Source organism: Thalia democratica, chromosome 9, assembly GCF_965202585.1.
Source record: "Thalia democratica chromosome 9, ktThaDemo2.hap1.1, whole genome shotgun sequence".
Taxonomy (NCBI): domain Eukaryota; kingdom Metazoa; phylum Chordata; class Thaliacea; order Salpida; family Salpidae; genus Thalia; species Thalia democratica.
In genome coordinates, this window is record NC_139173.1 from 7263458 (window position 1) to 7286431 (window position 22974).

Here is a 22974-nt window from a genome sequence, read left to right on the forward strand (position 1 = left end):
GTATTCATTAAAGCTAGCTGGTAACAAACTATTGTTAAATTAGAACATAAAAGTATTAGTTCGATAAATACTAACTTTCAACATTATTTTTTTTTATTCCATTTCTAATTTACTAACAATACCATCGTATTTTTTATAATATATGCATCTAAGTGCTCTGTTTATAAGAACATTAATATCATTTATACATTTTTTATTTGCTCTTGTCTAGCACAACCAACCATACCTAATTTTGTCATAATCAAAAAATTTAAGATTAAATATAAAGTTTTTTCATTTTTGAAATGTATTGTTTTACATAAAATAACACACTGATGTTTTTTGTACTTTTTGTAATTCGATGTTTAAAAAATATTATCTAAAAAAACTAAACAAAAACTAAGCTTTATAATTACTTTAAAAACTACTTTTAAAAACTAGCTGTTCATTTAAAATATTTTTTCTCATGCTTTAAAAAGAAATTAATATTTATACTTTTTAGATACCATTAAAAATTCAGCTATGGTGAGTCGATTTGAAAACAAAAAAGCTACTAGGTGGCTAGCAATTTTTTTGTGGCACATTTTATTGATATTTGAGCTTATAAACTGTTAAATCTGATTATGTCATTTAATGGATTACTAATTTTTATTTTAACGATAGTTAGTTTAAAATGGATTTCGCTTTGTTTACAATTCGCTCGTTATTAGTTTATCTCGTAATTGAAGTAAAACAAAATGGTAAAGGAAAAGTATATTTAGAAATAATAGTCAACGTAAAGTACAACTAAAGTATCAAGTTATAGTTTTATATGTAAGAATTTTCACAATAAAAGTAAAATGCTCCTGTGCTCTAAATGCACACCCTCTTTTTTGTAATTTAGTTGTTTTCACACTTACAACTAACAGTTTCAATTTTAATATTAATTAAAAATTATAACACCAACAACGATAACAATATTAGCTACTAAATTGAATCATTATGTTAAGTGAAAAGATATTTTTTAGATATGAAATTTTAACACACCTAGTTAACAATGTTTTAATTGGAAGAAAATTAAGTTAATGTATTATAAGTCAAGCTTATTAGTAACTTTTCGCTCATTTTACACATTTATGTTTTTTGATGCCTTTAGCGTTCTTTATCTAGAAACTTTTTTTTTAATACTAGTAACTATACGTATTTTACTTGCTTGTAAAGGCTATTAATTACTTTGTTTTGAACTATGCAAGCTAGTTTAATATACCTAAGTCTCTTTTTTAAACAGTGTAAGATAAACAGTGTACGATAAACAATATTGGTTTATATTTAATTTAAAAAGTATATATTTTTCGTTTGTTAATAACTACTTAATTAAACTTTTTTTAAAAATTAAAAAGAGTTATGAAATATTTTTAATTTCTAAAAAATTTAAACTTAATGTTTTGTAAACCGTTATCTGCTAAACTAAAAAAAAATATATTTTAATTAACTTTTTGATAAATTTAATTCTAACAAAAAAAATTCATTCTTTAAAACTTTAAAAGATACGAATCAATGGACTATGTACCAAATCAATTGATATTTTTAATTTTTATAAATTAGCACAGATTATTTACATTTTCATATATTTTATTTTACCCAAAATAATACACGAACAAGAACATTTTCCTACTAAAGTTTTGGGCAATTAATATTTAAACATTTAAAAATAAATATTAATTAAAAAAATGTGTAGCCAAAATATTATGTATAAATATTTAAAAAACTTTTTTTTAATACAATAACAGGAAATAATAACAAGTAAACAAGTATAGAGGCATTTTGAAATTTTAAAAAGTAAAAAAAACTGTTTTAGCATTTAAAATCAAAAGGTTTTACAATTGTAAATTACTTTGTTAAGTTAGTTATCATTTAAATCTATATTGTATCATATCAGCTATTTTTTGTTGATATTCGAGAAAGCTTAAAATTGCAGCAACTTTTAACAGAAACATAATAAACTTAAACACAAATAAAAATAAAATAATTTAAAGGCGGCGGTGGTAATGTTAGAAGTAATTTTGTCATCACACAGATCAGTGAAGATCAAGAGCAACGTCGCCTTCTTCGTTCAAAATTGTCGTCCTTGCGAGAGCTTCTGTCACTGTGTACGGATCGCAGTTTGAAGATGGTCTCCTGTCTTCCAAGTATCCCTTCTTTTCCTCTCCAACCTTTAAAAAATTGTGTTTTCGAATAAAAGAATGATCGTCTATTTAAATATAATCAAGCAATATGTAACGGTGGAAACCCGTGATGACGTCATATGTAGTACAGAACTAAAAAGCTAATTAAAACACATTGAACTGTAATCATTCATTATGTTTAATGTTGTTATAACACAAATACACACATGAGCAAAAAAAAACATTAGAAATAGTTTAAACTACTCCTACATTCCTATGATGGCATACGCGCACCCCATGGTATATTTATAAACTACAAAAACTATTGAAGAAATCTAAATAAATTAAACTAACATGTCTGGGTATTCTGATGGAAGCCTGCCTGTTGGCAACTCCTGATGAAAAGTCGTAAATGTTTGAAGTTTCGTGGAGTCCGGTCAATCTTCTCATGTTGTCTCTTCCTTGTTGAGGATCGTAAGCTTTAATGTGGTAATTGTGCCTCTTTGAAAGCTTCTCTACTGCCTCATTGATTGCGCTGCAAAAAAAAATCAAAATTAAATGAAATCTAACTTTTAAAAGTAGTTGTTTATTGTCGTAAACAAGACTTAGTAAAATCAATTTTCTAAAAAAAAGGCTTTGTTAAAATAAAAATTTTTCAAGTTGTTTTAAAATGAAATTTTTACTACAAAAGATGTTAAATGAAGTTTTTATATTCTATTTATATATATTCCTATATAAACTCACGCAATGCCTCCTTCTTTTCTCATTGCTTCAGTTGAGTAGTTGGCATGGCAACCTGCACCGTTCCAGTCACCCTTCATTGGTTTGGGGTCAAACGTTGCTACGACACCGAAATCTTCGCAAACTCTGTGCAAAAGGAATCTTGCCACCCACAAATGATCCCCCATTTCAATTCCTTCACATGGCCCCACTTGGAATTCCCACTGTTTCATAAATGGTATATATGTTAACTTTTTTACTTATTTCGTTGTTTAGTTAAAACTAAAATACTTAGTAATTACTTCAAAAAAAAAAAAATTAAGCTTATTAAGGTTAAGTAAACTGTTAATCACTCATTCTATGACTAATTGTCGAGGAATTACTCATGCTATGACTCAATTTAATAATAGATAATTGTAAAAATAATGTTGCTACTTTTAAAGTATTATTTAATTACCTGAGCAGGCATTACTTCAGCATTGGTACCGGAAATTTTTACTCCAGCAAAAATGCAAGCTTTGTAATGAGCTTCGACAATTTCACGACCGTATACATTACCAGTTCCAACTGCGCAGTAGTATGGCCCTGAAGAAAACAAATGTCTAAATATAAATAAAATATATACACACAAGAAACAAACAAACTAATTTTGTTGCTGATTTGGTCTAGTTTAAAAAACCCAAGCTTAGATATCTGAACTTTAAACACCTCTTACGAAGTTTTTTTTTGAGAAATTTACACTCAACTTGAAATTTTCATACTAAAAATTAAAATCCTACCTTGTGGTCCGGGATATCCTTGTTTGGGCCAGCCAAATGGGTGTCCATCAACATCAAGCAAAGTGTACTCTTGTTCCAATCCGTACCAAGGATGAGAGTCCTTTACTCTTTCCATTACTTCCAAGCATGTTTTACGGTTGTTGGTTGCTAAAAGGTTTATTACTTTTCAAATCTTTAAGTTATAATTAAAAATAACTTTACCTAATGGCTTAAAACATTATTAATATTTTGTTTACTGATGCGTTAAACTACTTTTAATTTTATTACTTTTAAATATTAAATATTATTAAACAAAACATTTAATAAAATAAAGGAACTAAATCACTGCAATTATTCAAGATGGTATTAAAGTTCAATTTAGTGGTAAACATTAAATGCTTATACTTATTTACAATAAGTTTTTACTTTTTAAGTCCGATTTACTAGCTGTATTCAATCACAGCAGTAAAACATAACTGAACGTATTACTAAATTATCGATTCCTATTATTCAAGATTAAATGCATGTTTATATAAACCGATTAACAATAATGTTTTTATATGCTTTAGCTCTATATGAAAATAAAAGTTATAAAATACTATATAAGTTTTTTGAATGATTACAAACCTACAGGTTCCATGATGTAATTAAGAACTTCACACATGACTAATTTATGGGGGTTTCCCCTAAATGGGTCGTTGAACATGGCAACTGGTTTCAGGAAACAATCAGAATTTGAACCCTCAGCCTGACCTGTTGATGATCCGTCAAAGTTCCATGAGGGAAGGTCTGAAAAAAAATTAAAAACAGTTATACATCTATAATAGTCAAAGTTTTCACTTAAAAACTTATCTATATAAATCTCTTTAGCTTTTTAGCTTAAATGTATAGTTTGTATACAAAGCTTTTAAAAGCTTAAAGTATTTTGAAACTGTTAACAAAATAATTAAAACAAGCTGCCTTTTTATAATATTTAAATTTAGACAAATGTGGTAAATCTCACCAGCTACACTATTTGGTGATTTGGTAAGACTTCTGGTCTTGCACCTGAGGCTTTCTCCTGTTCCATCAATCCAGATGTACATTGCCTGGACTATCTGGTCATTTGTGTCCAGAGCCATGTATTTGTCCATGGCGGTCTTGTTTAACAAGGCAGTTGAAGGCATTATGAATATTTGTGGTTTTACTTAAAAACTCTGTTAAATAACAAATTTAAGTAAAAATTTTAGAAAATGTTAATGAATAGTTTGTGAATTTGAAAGAATTCTGATGTAGTACAAAGTTTTGTATTGACTCTCGAATTCTTAAGGTTTGTAACTAATATTACTTTAAAAAAGCTAACTTAAAGTTTAAAAATGTTCTAAAATCTAAATCAAAATTTTGTAAAAAAACTTAAAGCTTTTCATTTTTAAACAAGAACAGTTTTATAAAGTTTTAATCTATAAGCATTATTATACTTATTTAAGATTATAAATTTTCCCCAATAAGTTACTATGTAAACAAACTCACCGGTAGTAGTTTAAATTTACAGCCTTTTATTAAATACAAATAATAGTACACGCAAAATTATTTTAATAATGTGTTACTTCTTAAAATCATCACAAGAAACAAAAAACTATAAGATATATGTAAATGAAAACAGTTTTAAAACTAATGACTTGTATTACAACTTGACATAAATTTGTTAAAGTATTGCCTTTAACTTAAGTTAATTAAAAAAACTCTACGAGCATTTTTTAATAGTTTTAAACAGATAAAAAGCCATACTAAAATTTAAATGTATCATAAACACTAAAATACAAACTAGTAGTTTAAAATAAATTTTAAACTTTATATTAACTTGTAATTGTACTTAGCCAACTAGTTTTCATTGGGAAAAAATTTATTAGCCATAGTAAGTCTATTAAACTACAACACTTTTTTAAAAGCTGTTTTCAGTTTTAAAAATTTTGATAAAATTTATCTTGTAATAATTTAAAATACACTTTAAGCTTGCTTATATACAAGTTTTAAGCATACCAAAATAAATTATCACTTTTACTAACTTACCCTGTGTCATATTAACAAAGGCTTTGTCATACTAAATGATGTAGTATAAAATTTCTACTGGTTGAAAAAATAGTTTATTGATTAAAACTTATTTACCATTTATACATGAAAACTTGCCAATTAACTCAACTTGTATTAGCTTTTTTTATCCGAATAAAAATCCTCATATAAATATCAAATGGGCGTTTTGAAGTGTGTGCTTTTGACAAATTTGTAATTTTCTTCTATCACCCTATTGATTACCACGTGTTTTGATAAAACACGCTATACCGTTTTCTAGTCACTAAACTCATAAAAAACTTCAAATTTTATATAAAATGTTGCTTGTGGTATAATTTTAGAACAAGTTTAAGTTTATAAGTTGATATTATTTATAAAAGTTTTTTATATCCTTAATTAAAAATTTAAGCTTCTAAGTTTAAAATGTCTAATAAACACTATTTTGTTTATTCTGAAGGATGTAAAAGTTTAATAGCATTTATATTTTTGATTTTAAGTTTACTCGAAAGCTAACCTTTTTAAACGTCTCATATCTTTAATTAAACATTTTTCTGAAACTCAATACTTTTAACTAAAGTTTTTTGGCAACAAAAACCTTGCTTAGTTTATTTTAATAAACAGCAAAATATAACTATATACTTAAATTAATTTTAGGTTATTATAATGACAATAAACTTTTGTTTTTCAAAATGTTTAGCAAAATTTAATAATTAAAGTTAATACCTCAAAAAAATAAAACTAATTAGAATAACTATTTTGTAAATATTTATATGTAAATATCTTTTAACATCTAGAATGAAAATTCAATTAGTTTAGAAAGATATTCAATACTTTTACAAACGTTTTGTTGTAACCTTTTCCAAAGTTCTTCTATGATTGAACAATAAGATCAAGCATGTCATAACTTTTCCCAACCTTATATTGAAACAGTTCTTATAGCATTTTCATAAAACTGCTTGTTAAATGGAAATAAATTCAAGTTTATATAGAAAATATTAACCGCTTTACAAACACACACTTCTCTCATATCTGACCGTTATGACGTGTTATTAACCTCATACGCGGCAAACAACGCAACTTTGGAAAGCATGATCTGCAAATATGCTGCATTTACAAATGCAGAAGTTAGATTGATTTGTACTGAATTAAACTTTATGAAGTGCAAAATCCATGCAATAAAATTAAATATAGGAATTTAAAGATTTTGCTTGTAATGCCTGTAATTACGTTTCCAAAAGATCACTTCAAGTTTTAAGGGAAGTTATACATTTTACAGTTCATAGCTTGAAACAAATTTACTCAATTTAATAACTTAAGTTTCATATAGTTTTTGAGATAACTTGCTAACTAAATTCCAAATAAAATGTTCGTTTTGTATAAGTTTTCATTTTTTATGTTTTAAAACATTTTATTTTACATAATTAACTTAATGTGTTCGTACCTAAGTATATAAAATTCATAATTGTTTCAGTCACTTAAATTAAAATAATAAACGAATTCAAAAACAATATAAGTTTCACAAAAGTAGGTTTTAACAAAAAGTGAAAGCAAAAACGTTTATAAAAGTATATCAAGTAGTATTAGTTGTTTACCTTTTTTTTTTGTATAATGATCTTAAGTAAGACTAAAGATTGTTTAAAATGTGATAAAATTAAAAAGCTGCAAATTTATCATTGAAACTATATTAATCTTTTAAGTAGCTAGCATGTTAACTGCACGCTTTTAACATGCAGACTACGTATTAGATTGCACAAATATTCCGAATTATTGCATTTTATGTTGTCTAAACTTTGAAACATAAATTACATCTGGATTAAAGTTTGGTAAGACTTCAAAGCTATATTCACTAAATTTTAAAGCCCTCTATCTACAATAGTACGTTAATATCTTATTATATTAATGTTTGTACTTATAAAATAAAATGGTCTGCTTATTTTAACGAAAAAACTTTATTATTTGTTAAAATAAATAACTTCATTAAAAAAATAAGACGTAGCTTTAAATTTTCATAAATATTTTTAGTTAAACTAATATTTTCAACTAATTTAGTTTTTGGTCACTTTCGTATCAACTTGTAGCTACAATAGTCGATTACTTTACATTTTGAAATAGATTTAAATGAAAAATTAATAAAAACATTTTAAATAAATTTATAAACTTTTACGAGTGAGCTATAAAGTTTTGAATACCTTTAACATCATTACAAATAATTAAGTTTATTAAAAGTTAAGTTTATTAATTAGTTTACACACTTAAACTTTAAAAAAAATATTTTAAGTACAGTGCTAAAATTAATAAAATAAACTAAAAATTATAAATAAACACTTTAAGAAGTATAACTTTTGATAAACACTATTTTATATTGACTTTAAACAATTGAACAAAAGGTATATATAACCACGTGTAAAAACCTCGTGGCTCGTAGTATTTTTACGTAACTTACACATGGAGCTCTAAATGTTTATAAATTGTATAACATCTCTATTATATAAATTTGTTGAAATGTAACGATAGATAGTTGATATTTAATGTAGAAGCACCTATTTTGTTATCATTTTTTAATAAAGGTGTTATAAACTTAATTCTATAATAATATGTTAAAGTTGATTATTAAGAAAAGTAGTTTATAAAAATGACATGTAAAAAACGTCGTTAAAAGTAACTTCGCTCAATACTTATTTATTTAATTCTTTTTGATAACCAACTAAAATATATTTTAAATTAAAACATATGAAATACATTTAAAAAGCTCATGAATAACGCGTGGGTTGGAGCATGCAAGTAGTAAAAGAAGAGAACAAATATGAAAAAGTGATCGACAGTGCTTAAATGATGAATGTACCTGGCATGAAGTTTTTTTTTAATTCTAGGCATTTGGTGTGTACTTGTTTGAAGTGTGGGCAAATATATGTACTTGAAAAACATAAGATGTAAATTAAAAACTTTATGGGAGTATTAAAAAAGTATGTTCTAACCGGTGCGATCTAACAAAGAGCACAGATTAGCGCATACAACTAATTTACTTTATTTGCGAGATTTTGACTAGCATTCAAAGTATTAATAAAATATATCAATTTGTTTACTTGTTTTATAAATTATGCATATTAGTAATGTTGATAGTTTGTAATAAGTTGTGATATGCTTTTAAATAAAAATAAACTTAAGTCTAGACTTAATTATTCTTAATAATGAAAAACTAGATAGATAAAACTATTTATTTTTTGTAATCTGTGTTTTTAAAACACAGCTCATAGCAATAATTTAATGTCTCTTCTACTATTAGTTTTTTTAATTAATTTATTAATTATAAACATCTACTCTCAAAAATACAAAAATACTTAAATCAAGTTTTATATATTTCTAAACAAAATCAGGGGCGACGCGTAATGATGTCATCTAGGGATGCAGACTAACTTTAACTACATTTTATTTTGTTTAATAATGAGTATGCAGTAATTGTAGAAATAATCATCAGAATTATAAGAGATAAACCAATAAATGTAGTTTAAGCTTTACCGATAAGTTATGACATCATAATGCGTCGCCACTGATGAAGATAATATTTGTGAATAATTTAGCCTGTCTGCAGTGTGATGCGAGCTATTTGAAAAAATTTCTTTGAGACCAAATTTTCTTCTCACAATTAAACTATATTAACAAATTGTTTGCTAGTCATAAAATAGTGATAAAACGAAAAAATAAACAAAACAAAATGGGGTAATAAAATTAAACCAGGTGACAAAGCGATTTTATCAAAAATAGTAAAAACATAAGTTATTATAGTACAGTATTTAAAAATATTGTAAGAAATTAAGCTCATTTGTATTAAACTATTCAAAAATATTTCTTGTTATATTGCTGGACAACAACTTTTTTTACCTTTTTTTTTCAGTTAAAAACGTAAACGTCAAGTCTAATTTTAAAACATTTAACAAAGACACTTTATAAACCAATTTTAAAACAGCCGGGCTGTTTTATTGTCAAATTCTTTGTAATTCTATTTAATAAATAAATCTTAATAAAACTTACCCTTTAGTAACAAAAATTAAAAGTAATATTCTTGGTTCAACTGTGTAATTAAAACTTAGTTAATCAGTTTTGTAATTTTTTTTTCAATGAAGTGTTTTTTTATTTTAATAAACTATGTTGTCACAATAAAAAAAGAGACGTAGTAAAAAATTATATTATAAAAACTACTTTTTTTACAAGTATTTAAACTCCCCTATTTTACTTACTTAATTATACTTAACTTAATTTAACTTTATCTAATCATTTTTTGAATAATAAGTTGTAATTTATTCCTTAAAAAAATGTCTAATTAAATAAGACTAAAGTCGTGTTAGCAATTTTAATCAAAACGTGTTGTTATCAAACTTTGAAATCACGAAATTAAAATAGTTTTATACAAAGGCTATATATGTTTACAGAAAAAACAACTAAAAACTTATTTTTTTGTTAAGGTTTTCAGTTTAAACTTTATTTTTTGTTGTTTGTTGTTCAATGTCTAAAAGCTCGTATAAGTTTTGTTCCTTTACTATTTCCATTTCTAATAAAATTTTTAACTATCAGAGCTTCAATTAAGTTTAGTCTCTACTGGACATATTTCTCATGTGTTTCTTATGTTTTCAGTTTGATATCAAATCTTTGTTATGCTCATTATATCTCTTCACTTAAAAAAGTTCTTAAAAGTTTAACTCTAAATCTTTGCTTAATGTTGTGATTTTACGGAGTTTTACGTTTTTTTTTATTAATTTAATCAAACGTAACATTCATAGTTTGACATTAATAGTTTTAAAATATTCGTTGTTTATTAGATTTTCTGACTTATTATCTGTGGATACAATCAGGACAAAAGTGTAGTGATTTTTTTTGTCTATGCTTTAAATGTGTAAAGTTTTGTAAAACTATTATAAAAATCAGCTTATTACTTTATTGTTACAAGTTCTAATTTTTTGCTATTAAATATACACTATTTCTCCAAAAACAAGCTTAATCTACTTGTTTATAATATTTTAAACTAGTATTTAGTCGTGTGTACTAAAGAATAGTGTGTGCTTCAATCTTAGTTTAAAACATTAGTTTTCAAATTGTTTTATAGAAAGTAAGTGAGCTATGGAAATGTATGCCAACTGAAATAATTTATACCTCAAAAGTTACGACAACTGAAACTTTTTACGATTATGAAGACAACGAAGAAACTACGATAAACAATACATTATATACCTTTTAATCACTCAAGTTGACTACGCAAACGGTTCGTATTAAATTTGTTACTCTGCATGAAAATTTCAATAGTTTAAAACTTTGGTTCAAGTGCTAGGAGTTTTTTTATAGAGTTTTTTGAAGTCAAATTAATGAAAAATGAAAAGTTTATACTTGAAAATGTTTAAACACAACAAATTTAATCGAATAGTTAGGTCTAAGTTTATATGTTCATAGTGAACACATTTCACAAACCATCCGAGAAACACTTCAACCCAAGCTAAAAGTTGTGGTCTTGTTGTAGTTTAGTTATAAATGATTTACTTCAAAATTTTAAAGTATAAAAAGAGAGAAATGTTTTCGTTAAAACAGTTTAGAATTAAAAAGAAATAGAAACGTCGAATTCATTGTTTACATTTAAATGTACTGATACAAGTCAATATTATATAACATGTTTCTTTGACATTAATTTTATTGTCTCTAGTAAAGTTTAAGCCTTATTATTTGAGAAAATAGTTAAATCTTTCACCTCTCACATGTTTTTTTAAACAAACAATAAACTTAAAAGTTATTTTTAAACACTAATTTATGCAGTTACAATGATTAAAACTTCATTATAAAAATTAAAAATTGACTATACATTACATTTTGAATGCAGAAAAGCAACAAGTTTCTTTGATTTTAACTTTTTTTAACAAATTTTATGTTGCAATAATGTATTTTTCTATGTTTGTATAAATATGTGTTTTTAAAATCAAGGTTTTTGATAAAAATTTAAAACATTAGTTAAAATAACATTTAATGAAAAACAAGATTTACAAAACAAAACAATCGTTGATTTATTAAAATAATAAATCAACCATTAACTGTTCTATATTTGTTGTATTTAAGTAACTATAACTTTTGAAAGAGCATAGTAATTTAAAAAAAGTCTTAGCTCTTTTGTGATATTGTTTTAACTTAATCATTAAAGAAAAACGACTGTAATTAATGAAACTATAATTTTTACATCATTTATTACTTTTTGTCTTACTAAAATTTTCTACTTGTTTAAAATATTTTTTGTATCATTGTGTACAAATACATTATTGTTAAACAAAGATTTGTTTAATTTGTACCACTATAATGCAGCAGTAGATCAAATGGTCAAAACTTAAACTTTTTCAGTTAAAAAATGATTTTTTCTTTAAATTTTTCTGTAGCGTTTAAAGTGTTTTGTTAATAAAATATTTTGTATCAAAGTTAAAAGACAGAAATGCCACAAAAACAATTTTAGGACTATATAAATAGTTTACATTAAATTACAATAACTTTAGTTAAAGTTATCAACACGTAAAACTTTCAAGCGAATTCAAACTTATTTTAATATGTTGTAATCACGTGTAAAACCTCGTGGTAGACCGTGGAGATTTTACGTAACTTACACATGGGCCTTAAATGTTGAGAACTTTTTGTTCTTTTAATGTTTTATAAGTTCTTAATTACATAAACTTTTTTACCAATATTACTAAACTAGTTCCACCTAAAAATAAAGAGAGAAAAGTTTTAGCCTCGTTATTAGAACCTATTTAAACCTTATAAAAAAAGTCACTTTACGTAACTTACGCGTGGAGTTAAAACTTTATCAAGTCTTTTTGTTTAATATATTTTTAATAAGATATGTAAAGATATAAACACAAGTTTTGTAAAGAACATTTGAAGTTTAAGTTTTTTAACCGTTACAATCCAAAAAAAAAAAAATAACAGCTAGAACAATTCTAAAGTTTTTTTGTTTTTATTAAATAATAATAATCTTTACCTTTTTAAAGTTTAATTTAAAAATCAAATATTGATTTATCAAAAGCATTATCTTGTCTTCAACCATCTTAGTTTATCTGACACAATTTGATAACAGAAGCTTATAAATTTTCTAAAATGATATGTTAGTGAAACTATTACTAAAAAACTAATATTATTAACAAGTTTTTAGTCGCTCAACTAAAAAGAACAGTTAAGTATTTTATTTAGTATGTTAGCACACAAATTTATTGTTCCTTTTTAAGTTAAGCACAGAAATATTATCTGCTTAATATTATGTTTTGTGTTTTGAAATCTTTTTAAAAGGAGTTTGACTTACATAAATAAAAATTGTTGTAGATAAATACAAATAGGTTAGTATATGAAAAATATAAAGTATAATTTTCTTAATGCAGTAAAACTAATTAAAGTTTCACAAAAGCTAAATACTTCACATTTTAGAAAGTCATGTTGAAAAACCACAATTTTAAAACAAACAGGTTTGAAGCATATTGAAATTTGTAAAGTCTCTTGAACACAAGTTTCAATTAATTGTTTAATCGAAAAACCGAAGTAAAGCAGCAATTTTTTTTTTGCAAACTAAAACAATGGTTTAGTATTTTATTCCAAAGTCTGCTTCTAAAAACACAATGTGGTAACCACAACTACCAAATTTAAACATTTCGCAACACAAGTAAGTACTTTTGAAATTAAGCACGCCTATTGAAAATAAACCACAACTAAACCACGATTTAATCACGAATTGATCACGCGTAAACTATCCAGTGTTTTCTTGCTATATAGGAAATTTCATTGCTGCTAAAAGTAATAATTTTTTTTTTACTTTGCTGCAATCTAGAATAAATAAAGTAATGATAATTTTTGCCTAACAAATAAGCTTTTTTAGTTCAAAATTTGTCAAGATTGTTTCAATCTTATTATAGTCGTTTAGTCGTAAATTTAATATTTTTTGTTTTAAGTTTTTGCAAAACTTGTTTTAAAAACTGTAAACAAGGTTTGCAAAATTTAAAAGACTTTTTTTTTTAAGTGTCGTTAGTGGTTTTTACACCTATTTTATCTAGGCTACTTGAATTAAGTTAAACTATATGATATTAATTGTTTTAAAAATATAAAAGATTTAAAAGATATCATTTAAAATAACGTAACTCTCAGATATGAATTGCGTACAGGGTTTTACCTATGTAATTATTGTTTATTGCTTTAAAAAATTATTTTGGCATTCTTAGAAAGCTGTAAAACTAAATTATTTAAATTTATTACTTAATTCTTTATTTAAACTCAAGGGAAGCTATACTTCTGATAACATCACATGTTTAATCTTTTACGTTATTTGTTTGCTAATTTACGTGTTTTATTTTGTTAATGACGTTGCATGTTCTATGTTTGCTTTAAAATTAAACTGTGAACTTTAAATATTTGTTTTACTTGAAGTTCAAGGCCATACTGATACTAAACAATTATCATATTAAACATGTCTAGGTTTTTTTAAACTGTCTAGGTGTTTATTGATTGTTTTGTTATTTTTTTTTTTGTGATTTTAGTAAAACTTGGTAAAAAATAATTATTAAAAGTAATATAAATAATTTTATATATCTGTTAATTAGTATTTTTAGCTTTAGTTACAATTATTGACTTTGACGTTTTAGCAAATTAGTTTCAAGCAATATTAAGATTAAACTTTGTCATTTCTCTTTTAAGTTTTTGATTAAGCTATTATATTAATGATTTTATGAAGCGAGTCTAAAGTAGAAACTTTACCATAAAAAAAAATTTAAAGTATACAACACTTTTTGTTTTTCCTGTTTTCCAAATTTTTATTTATCCTTTTTGCCAGATTAGTTACGTAAAACACATTATACTGTTTTTATAAAACATAACTGAAGTTTTATACATGTTTAAATAATGGTCCCATGTGTATCTTATGTAAGTTCCACATGGAGCTTTTGTTTATCACGTGATTGTATAAATTTCACTAATAACTAAATATTTTATACATCAAAACTAAAGTTTTCAAATCAGCTCATACTTATGTAACATCCACATCGAAGATCTTTACATTTTATTATTTTTTCTCTAATAACTTATTCTATTTGTTGGTCAAAACTTAAGTTTTCAACTCAACTCATTTATCTTTCACACTTTTAATAAACTGAGGGGTTATGCAGTTTTTGAAATTAATTCAGTATACAGAGGCCATGTGTAAGATATATCACTTCTTTATTTATTGCTATTTTTATATGTGGTTTTAGTATTTACAACTAAATATTTTAGAAGTCAACAGCTTAGACTGAAAAATAAAGTTTGAAAACTAGTTTTTATAGTCACACAATTTGTACAACGTAACGTGTTTAACAAATTTGTTTAACAAAAGTGAGCTTTTATTAAACAGTTATTAAGTTTTAACATTATAAAAAATTGTTTTTTTAATTACAAATTATTAAAGTGCTACTGTCGATGTTTATCATCTGTTAATAGTTTTTAAGTTAATAAGTAATTCAGGTTCTTTATATCTATATTGGTATAAATCATAAACGATTAAGCCTTTAATTCTTACATTACTGAAAAAAGAGTTAAAAATTAAAGTTCTACTTTTTTAATTTTAGATTTAAGTTTGAAATTTTCCACTAATAACATTCGGAACTCAATAGTATTTTTATTTCAGAACTCTCAGTTTAAATGTAAACAATGTATTAGAAAAAAAATCAAATAGCTGAAAATAGCTTGTTTGTGCAAATATAATACAGTTACAGATCTATTTTAGTATGTTATACTTATGTTTGAGCAAATATAATAGCACTTACTATTTTATTTTATTATAGCGTACTTATGATTGTACAAATGAAATAGCAAGTAAAATTTTGTTATACTATGACGTATTTATACTTATGCAAATGTAACTTGTTGCAATAAATTGGGTTGCAATCGGAAAAATGAGTTCATTCCTTAAATGGGTGTCGTAGTTGTGTTAAAAGTTTTGAGTTTACTTCCGCATAAATTCCATTAGAACAAGATTTTTTATTTAAGCACTGACGAGGTCTTTGACCGAAACTTAGTTTACATAATAAAGTCTTGAATGAATAAATATATTATTTCTTTTATAGTAGTTGAGATCTCTTTGTTTGTTTTCTAAAAATCAGAGCCTACAATATAAAAGTTGTACTAAATTAATATTTTCTTATTTTTTAATTTTTACTTAGTCATCCTTTTGATATTCAATTTGTACCTTAGTTTACAGGAAAGGGTCTAGAAAAATTTCAATGTGTAACTAAATATTAAATTGTTTAGTTAAAATTAAATTTTTTACATATTTAATTAAGTTAATATAATTTCATAATCACACACTTGGAATTTATTTTTAAAACATTCGCCTTTTTATAAGACATCTTAGCAGAGTAAGCCTTTATCTTAACTAACTTTAAAATCAGAATATTTTTTATTAATGAAAATTTTTTAACTACAGTTAGTATTAATAGGTAGTTTTTTTAAAACAAAAAAAAAATTATACGATGAAGTGTCCTAAATCTTGAAGAACACAGAAATGTGATTTTTTCTAATATCTAACTGTATACATTATAACGTTAGATTATTTTCAAGATATTTTTTCCGAAAATTTTACGGGTTTTCTATTAACACAATGTTTAACGTGGAATCCAATTAAATTAATCCAGTTTGATTAATTACTGAAGAATTTTAATACTCACTTCTCACTTTAAGTGGTAAACTTGACAGTTAAAAGCAATGCTGGATATAAGCTAAAAATATTTTGAAAATTTTTCTTTCAATTTATTTTATTTATGTTTTTAGTCTTGTTTTTAGTAACTTGACAATTGTATAACTTTAAAACCAATGACTTACAAAAAATAGTTTCTTGATAACATAGTTCTTATAACTTTACTTTTTCATTCTAAAGCTTCTTATTTTATCGATAATAGTATTGTTTTATGACAAATAGTTTGCAACAATTATTTTGTTTTATTATAGGTTTCTATACTCATTTTAATTATTGTTTTAAAAAGGTTTTTTGTCTTTATTACATCTATTTATTGCATTATAGTATTTATCTAAGACCAATAGTTTACACTTAATAATTTTTTACTAATTAGATAGTTCTTATTCTAAGGTTTCTATAGGAAACGTTTAATTTTCAGTTTATTAAATCTTATTTTGAAATACAAGTATAGCATTATATTTTACTAAAGAAACATCTATCTAATAACATACTAACTATACACAGTTTTGAATAACTACATCATAATATTATCCTTTATTTCTAATTATTTTTATAGTAACATTGACCTTCAAAAATATGTTTTAGTTTTAAAAGTTTTGATTTAGTATGTTTATCGACAATGAGAGTAAACCTCTTAAAAACGTTTTAAACTTTTAATGTGCAATAATTTTTTTTTGTTTTTTTTTGAATTAGAATTATTTGTTTAAAACATATATTTTATTCACAAACGACACATCACAAACAATGTGACTGTTTTATGTTTTAGATGAGTGTTCTATTCAATATATAAAGCTTGTCTAAATCAACTTAAAATGAAATTAGTTTTTGTGTTCACTTCGTTCTACATTTGGCCATTTAAGTAAAGTAACAGAATTGTGAGAATTCATGTAGAATATTTTTCTGACTAGAACATCCAATTTTCATTTATAAGCAAACATGAACCCCAATGGTATAAGAAAGGACCCATAATGCCAGATACTACTAACCAAAGGTAAAAGCTAGTACCAGTACAGTTGTATTTTTAAACAAAGTTATTTAATAATAAATCGTTTAATGTCTAATAATTAAACTAATTTGACAGCTGCTTTTAAAATTTTTGGCAGTTCCTAATATATATTTCATATACCACATTTAATAGTCAAAGATTCTAAAATTTATATTGCTTGAACATTTTTTTATTACCTATACTTGCAAATAAGGGGTTTTTTGAAAGTTAATGCTGCGTTTTATTAAACCTTTTATTTCAAAGTTTTTCATGTATTTTAGTTTTAAAAAGTAAATTTATTTTAAAGTCCTAAGATGTGCTTTGAAAGTCATTTGAAAACGTTTTAGGATGTTTTTAAACCTTACTATTGTGCTAGTTTTGAATAACATATAGATTTATTGATATGTTAAATGTAGGTAAGTAAATTTTTTTCAAGTTTGAAAAATTATAAAATTTATACCAGCTTTTATGATTTAAAAATTGCTAATATGTATTTAGCTAGTTTTAGCTACAGTTAAATTTAAAAGAAAACCATTAAAAAAAATCTTAAAACTTTAGTATAAGTTGCTACTATTTTAAACTGCTTTTAAACCTGTATTTTAAACTTGTAATTGTTTCAAAAACTTCTTAAGTTCTGTTTACAAGCTGTGAACAGACTTTAATATTTGTAAAGTAAAATACTTGTATTAGGAAATACTGAACAAAAAAAAAAGTACTGTCATCATTTTAGAAGCTCTTAATCACCAATTTTACACATTTTTTTAAAATTTTATTCAGTAGTATTTAAGTAAACATTTTTTTTTGCAGAGTTTACACTCTGGATCCTTTACAAGTTATACAGAATTTAGTTTGAGTTTGCTTGATTTAGTTTTATACGATTAAGATTAAGTTAAGTTTATTATAGATATACGGGTGATAAAAAAACTAAAAAATAGATGTGCGTCATATTAGTTCCTTTTTAGCAAATTATACCTATCTTGCAATACAAATCTATTTATATAGAAATCGCTATAAACAATTGAATTTAGAATTACGATTATTTTTTTTTATTTTTAATTATAAGATACTGTGAAAACAGGTGGGTGTCACTTTTGCACGAAGACACTTTGGCACAAACGTCACTTTAGCACGGCGTCACAATATTAAAATTTTATTTTTATTTTTTGCTATCACTACTACCCCTAACCCTTACCCTTGGTCGGTAATTTTGTTTTGTATTTTATGATCTATTTTTAAGTTTTTTTTGATTAATAATTTTTGTTAGGTATATATATTTTTTCTATCACTGTTACCCCTAACCCTTACCTCCGGTCGGTAACTTTTTTATTCCTTTTTTGTTTATTTATCGATTTTTTTTATTTTTTTCATGTTTTGTATTTTTTTATTTTTACTATTACTGTTACCACTACCCCTTACCCTTGGTCAGTAACTTTTTATTTATTGATTATTCTTTTTAAATTTTCTTCTTGTTTTTTTACAATTTATTTTTCTTTTTATCTATATTATTTTATTACTCTCGTGCAACAATGACTCTTCGTGCAAAAGTGACGCCGTGCTAAAGTGACGCTTGTGCAAAAGAGTCGCCGTGCAAAATTGTCCACTTGTGCAAAAGTGACCCGATCCCGTGAAAACCGTAGATTAACAGTAAATTTTGGTTTTTATACATGATTATTAATTTTACTTACTAATATGATTTACAATAATCAACAATCATAGTTGTATTTGTAAATTTCTGCAGGACTAATTATATATTTTGTTATGTTTAAAATTGTACAAAGTTCTAAACCTAATTAAGAATTTAAATAGTTTTTCTATTTTGAAGTGTTTAGCAATCTCCATTTGTAAAAAGTATACATGTTAATAAACTGTTAGAACAATAAAAATAAAGAACAAAACACAAGTTATTTTAAATTTTTATTAACAAATAAACTGCGAACACGTTAAAACAAACAAAGAGAAATACTAGCAAGAACTAGAAACCATTTTAGTTTCAAACAAACAAACAAACAAACAAACAAAGTTATAAACTTACTTTTTTTGCGCTAAACTTTAATTAACATAAAAACTGTGGCACTTCGTTTCGTAAAACAGAAATAAAATAAAATCTACAAACTGGAAAGTATATTTTAAACAGGTAAAACCTAATATAGGTAATAAAGTTAAGTAAATGTTTAATCGGTATTTAACTTAAGTATTTGATGTAACTAATATTTCATGTACAAAAGCTTGTAAAGGTAATACCTAGTTATTGTAATTGATTAAAGTTTTTAGAAACTAATTTGAGTAGTTATAAAATAGTAGCTGAGGGAATTATAAACAACATAATTTTGTCTATAAGAGTTGAGGCGGCGGTAATGTGTAAAGTAATTTTGTCATCACTGTTTCCGGTGAAGTAATTTTGTCATCACACAGATCAGTGAAGATCAAGAGCAACGTCACCTTCTTCGTTCAAAATTGTCGTCCTTGCAAGAGCTTCTGTCACTGTGTACGGATCACAATTTGAAGATGGTCTCCTGTCTTCCAAGTATCCCTTCTTTTCTTCTCCAACCTTTGAAGTTTAGATTTTTAAAAATTAAAAAAAAAAAATTTAGTAGCAAATAATTTAAAGAACGATGGCGACGCGTCGTGACGTCATAGAAGGGTTGCAGCAATTAAATACCATTCATAAAGTTATTTTTCCCATTAAATATTTCTGCTTGTTTCAGTTTATACACAACAGGATATTTTGATACAAAAAAGAATAATATTCAATACTGTTTAAAGTACTCCACACCTCATATGAAATGCAAGCTTGCATACTAAGTCGTATATACGCACTTATTACTAGTTGAGTAGATACTAAAAAAAAAAATATTAAACTAACATGTCTGGGTATTCTGATGGAAGCCTGCCTGTTGGCAACTCCTGATGAAAAGTCGTAAATGTTTGAAGTTTCATGGAGACCCGTCAATCTTCTCATGTTGTCTCTTCCTTGTTGAGGATCGTAAGCTCTAATGTGGTAATTGTGCCTCTTTGAAAGCTTCTCTACTGCCTCATTGATTGCGCTGTTGACAAAATTTTTTTAAATAAACTATAAATATACTTTCAAAATTACTAGCTGGAAGTAGTCTTAAGTTTGAAAGTAAATTAAAAGGTAAAATTTTTTATACTTAATATTTAAAAAGTAAGTGTCTAATTAAATACGTTGAATTTATATATATAAACTCACGCAATGCCTCCTTCTTTTCTCATTGCTTCAGTTGAGTAGTTGGCATGGCAACCTGCACCGTTCCAGTCACCCTTCATTGGTTTGGGGTCAAACGTTGCTACGACACCGAAATCTTCGCAAACTCTGTGCAAAAGGAATCTTGCCACCCACAAATGATCCCCCATTTCAATCCCTTCACATGGTCCAACTTGGAATTCCCACTGTTTGGAGAAAAAATGTCAGTTTAAAAAAGTTTATTTTAGTTATTCAAGTTAAAAGATTTCACAAACATTTGAAGGTAATAGATAGTACATTTTAGGAAAATTAAGACTTTCATTTATTTATACAACCACAAGCTTCGAACTATAACTCGTGGTTTGAATAATTTTAGAATAACTACACATTGTATTTTATCTAAGAACATACTTACAAATTTAAACTAGTTTATACTAGTTTATCGTCATATATACTTACCTGAGCAGGCATAACTTCAGCATTGGTACCAGAAATTTTGACTCCAGCAAAAATGCAAGCTTTGTAATGAGCTTCGACAATTTCACGACCGTACACATTACCAGTTCCAACTGCGCAGTAGTATGGTCCTAAAGAGAGAAAAAAATATTATTGTAGTTGTAAAAAGTTATATATCTAAGATATGTTAAACTTGTAAACAAATTCCTTTAAACACTTTACAGGTTGTACAAATTTCAATCAATGATCCAAAACAAGAGTTTATGATGACTTTAAAAAAAGCATCTAATTCTGAGTATAAATTTTTAAACTAAGAAATTTACCATTTTTTTAGCAAAAGTATCTTTTAAATCTAGTCAACAACTTTATACTATATAGTAAATTTTACCTTGGGGTCCAGGGTATCCTTGTTTTGGCCAGCCAAATGGGTGTCCATCAACATCGAGTAAAGTGTACTCTTGTTCCAATCCGTACCAAGGATGAGAATCCTTCACTCTTTCCATGACTTCCAAGCATCGCTGACGGTTGTTGGTGGCTGAATAAATTATTTTTCATCAAGTTAAAGTTTACTAAACGACAAAAAAAAAAGAAACTCAAATTGTTTGGTCATAGGACCTGGTGCACGAAGAACCTTTCGGTTACAGAGTCGCACACCACGGATACCTCTTAAAGTATTGTCCAGGACAGAGTTTAACTTTTAATTTGTTAAACTTTTGTTGTTTATATTTTTTGTATTATTGTTAAAATATATAGTTTATACTACACACTTGAATCCAAAGTTTTACAATCTTGTAGTTATTTTTATAACATAAATAACATGAAAGTAACTGAAAAAAAATTTAAATATTTTACGAAATCAAATTAATCCTTAAAAATATAAAATATATACCAACCTACAGGTTCCATGATGTAATTAAGAACTTCACACATGACTAATTTATGGGGGTTTCCCCTAAATGGGTCGTTGAACATGGCAACTGGTTTCAGGAAACAATCGGAATTTGAACCTTCAGCCTGGCCTGTTGATGAACCGTCAAAATTCCACGAGGGAAGGTCTGAATAAAATGTTGAAATGGTTAAAACATTGTACATAGCTATATTTTGGCTTTTAATTTTTGTTCAATTTAAAATTTAGATGTAACATTTATGAAGACTAAAAGTATAATTAAACAATTTGTTTAAGTTTTTATCAAACATTCTTTATCAACTAATTAGAGCTTTTTAAATATATTTTCTTTAAATTACTAAGTCTTACCAGACACAGTTTTTGGTTCTTTAGTCAGACTTCTGGTTTTACACCTGAGACTTTCTCCTGTTCCATCAATCCAGATGTACATTGCTTGGAATATCTTGTCTTCTGTGTCCAGAGCCATATATTTGTCCATGGCGGTCTTGTTTAACAAGGCAGTTGAAGGCATTATGAATATTTGTGCTTTTACTTAAAAACTCTGAAATTGATGAACATTCAAGATTATATCAAAAAGCTTCCTGATTTTTTCGTATTTAGTAAGTTTAAAGTGTTTTTATCTAAAACAGAACCTTTGTTTTGGTTTATTACGGTATATTACTATAAACAATACAATTTAGAGTAAAAAATACCTAAAGATTATTAATCTAAGTTGTATACTTTAAAAAATTTAATGCAGAAGTTTTAAATGTTTCTTAAATTTAACTCATAGTCGTTGTAAAACTTTTATACCTACTTAGAAATGTTTTCACTAAAAAAATAAATTATATATTAACAAGCTAAATTCTAGAATGTAATAGAATCGATCATGAAAAGCATTATAGTCTAAGAGCTTATATTTATCTATGTACATTGACTGAACTATATTTTTATAATTAAGTTCCTTCACTATTGTACTAGTTGTTTTCATGCCATTTTAAAAGAAATAGTTTAAATTTAAAATTAAAAGAGTTGCAAACTTCTAAAATTTCATTAGCTATTTTTT

General features: G+C 25.5%; 2 protein-coding genes across 2 annotated transcripts; both read right to left on the minus strand.

The window, feature by feature from the left end:
* Positions 1-1767: 1767 nt before the first annotated feature.
* Positions 1768-4789, minus strand: LOC145845261 (glutamine synthetase-like). Its single transcript, XM_082952687.1, has 7 exons — positions 4605-4789; positions 4229-4390; positions 3623-3769; positions 3301-3428; positions 2868-3067; positions 2478-2658; positions 1768-2171 (listed from the first exon to the last, which is right to left on the minus strand). Exons 1-7 carry the CDS (start codon positions 4765-4767, stop codon positions 2037-2039), a joined length of 1116 nt encoding a protein of 371 aa, XP_082808813.1. The 5' UTR covers positions 4768-4789; the 3' UTR covers positions 1768-2036.
* A 14648-nt stretch (positions 4790-19437) lies between these two features.
* On the minus strand, positions 19438-22465 carry LOC145845260 (glutamine synthetase-like). Its single transcript, XM_082952685.1, has 7 exons — positions 22278-22465; positions 21916-22077; positions 21411-21557; positions 21026-21153; positions 20573-20772; positions 20228-20408; positions 19438-19912 (listed from the first exon to the last, which is right to left on the minus strand). Exons 1-7 carry the CDS (start codon positions 22438-22440, stop codon positions 19778-19780), a joined length of 1116 nt encoding a protein of 371 aa, XP_082808811.1. The 5' UTR covers positions 22441-22465; the 3' UTR covers positions 19438-19777.
* Positions 22466-22974: the final 509 nt, after the last annotated feature.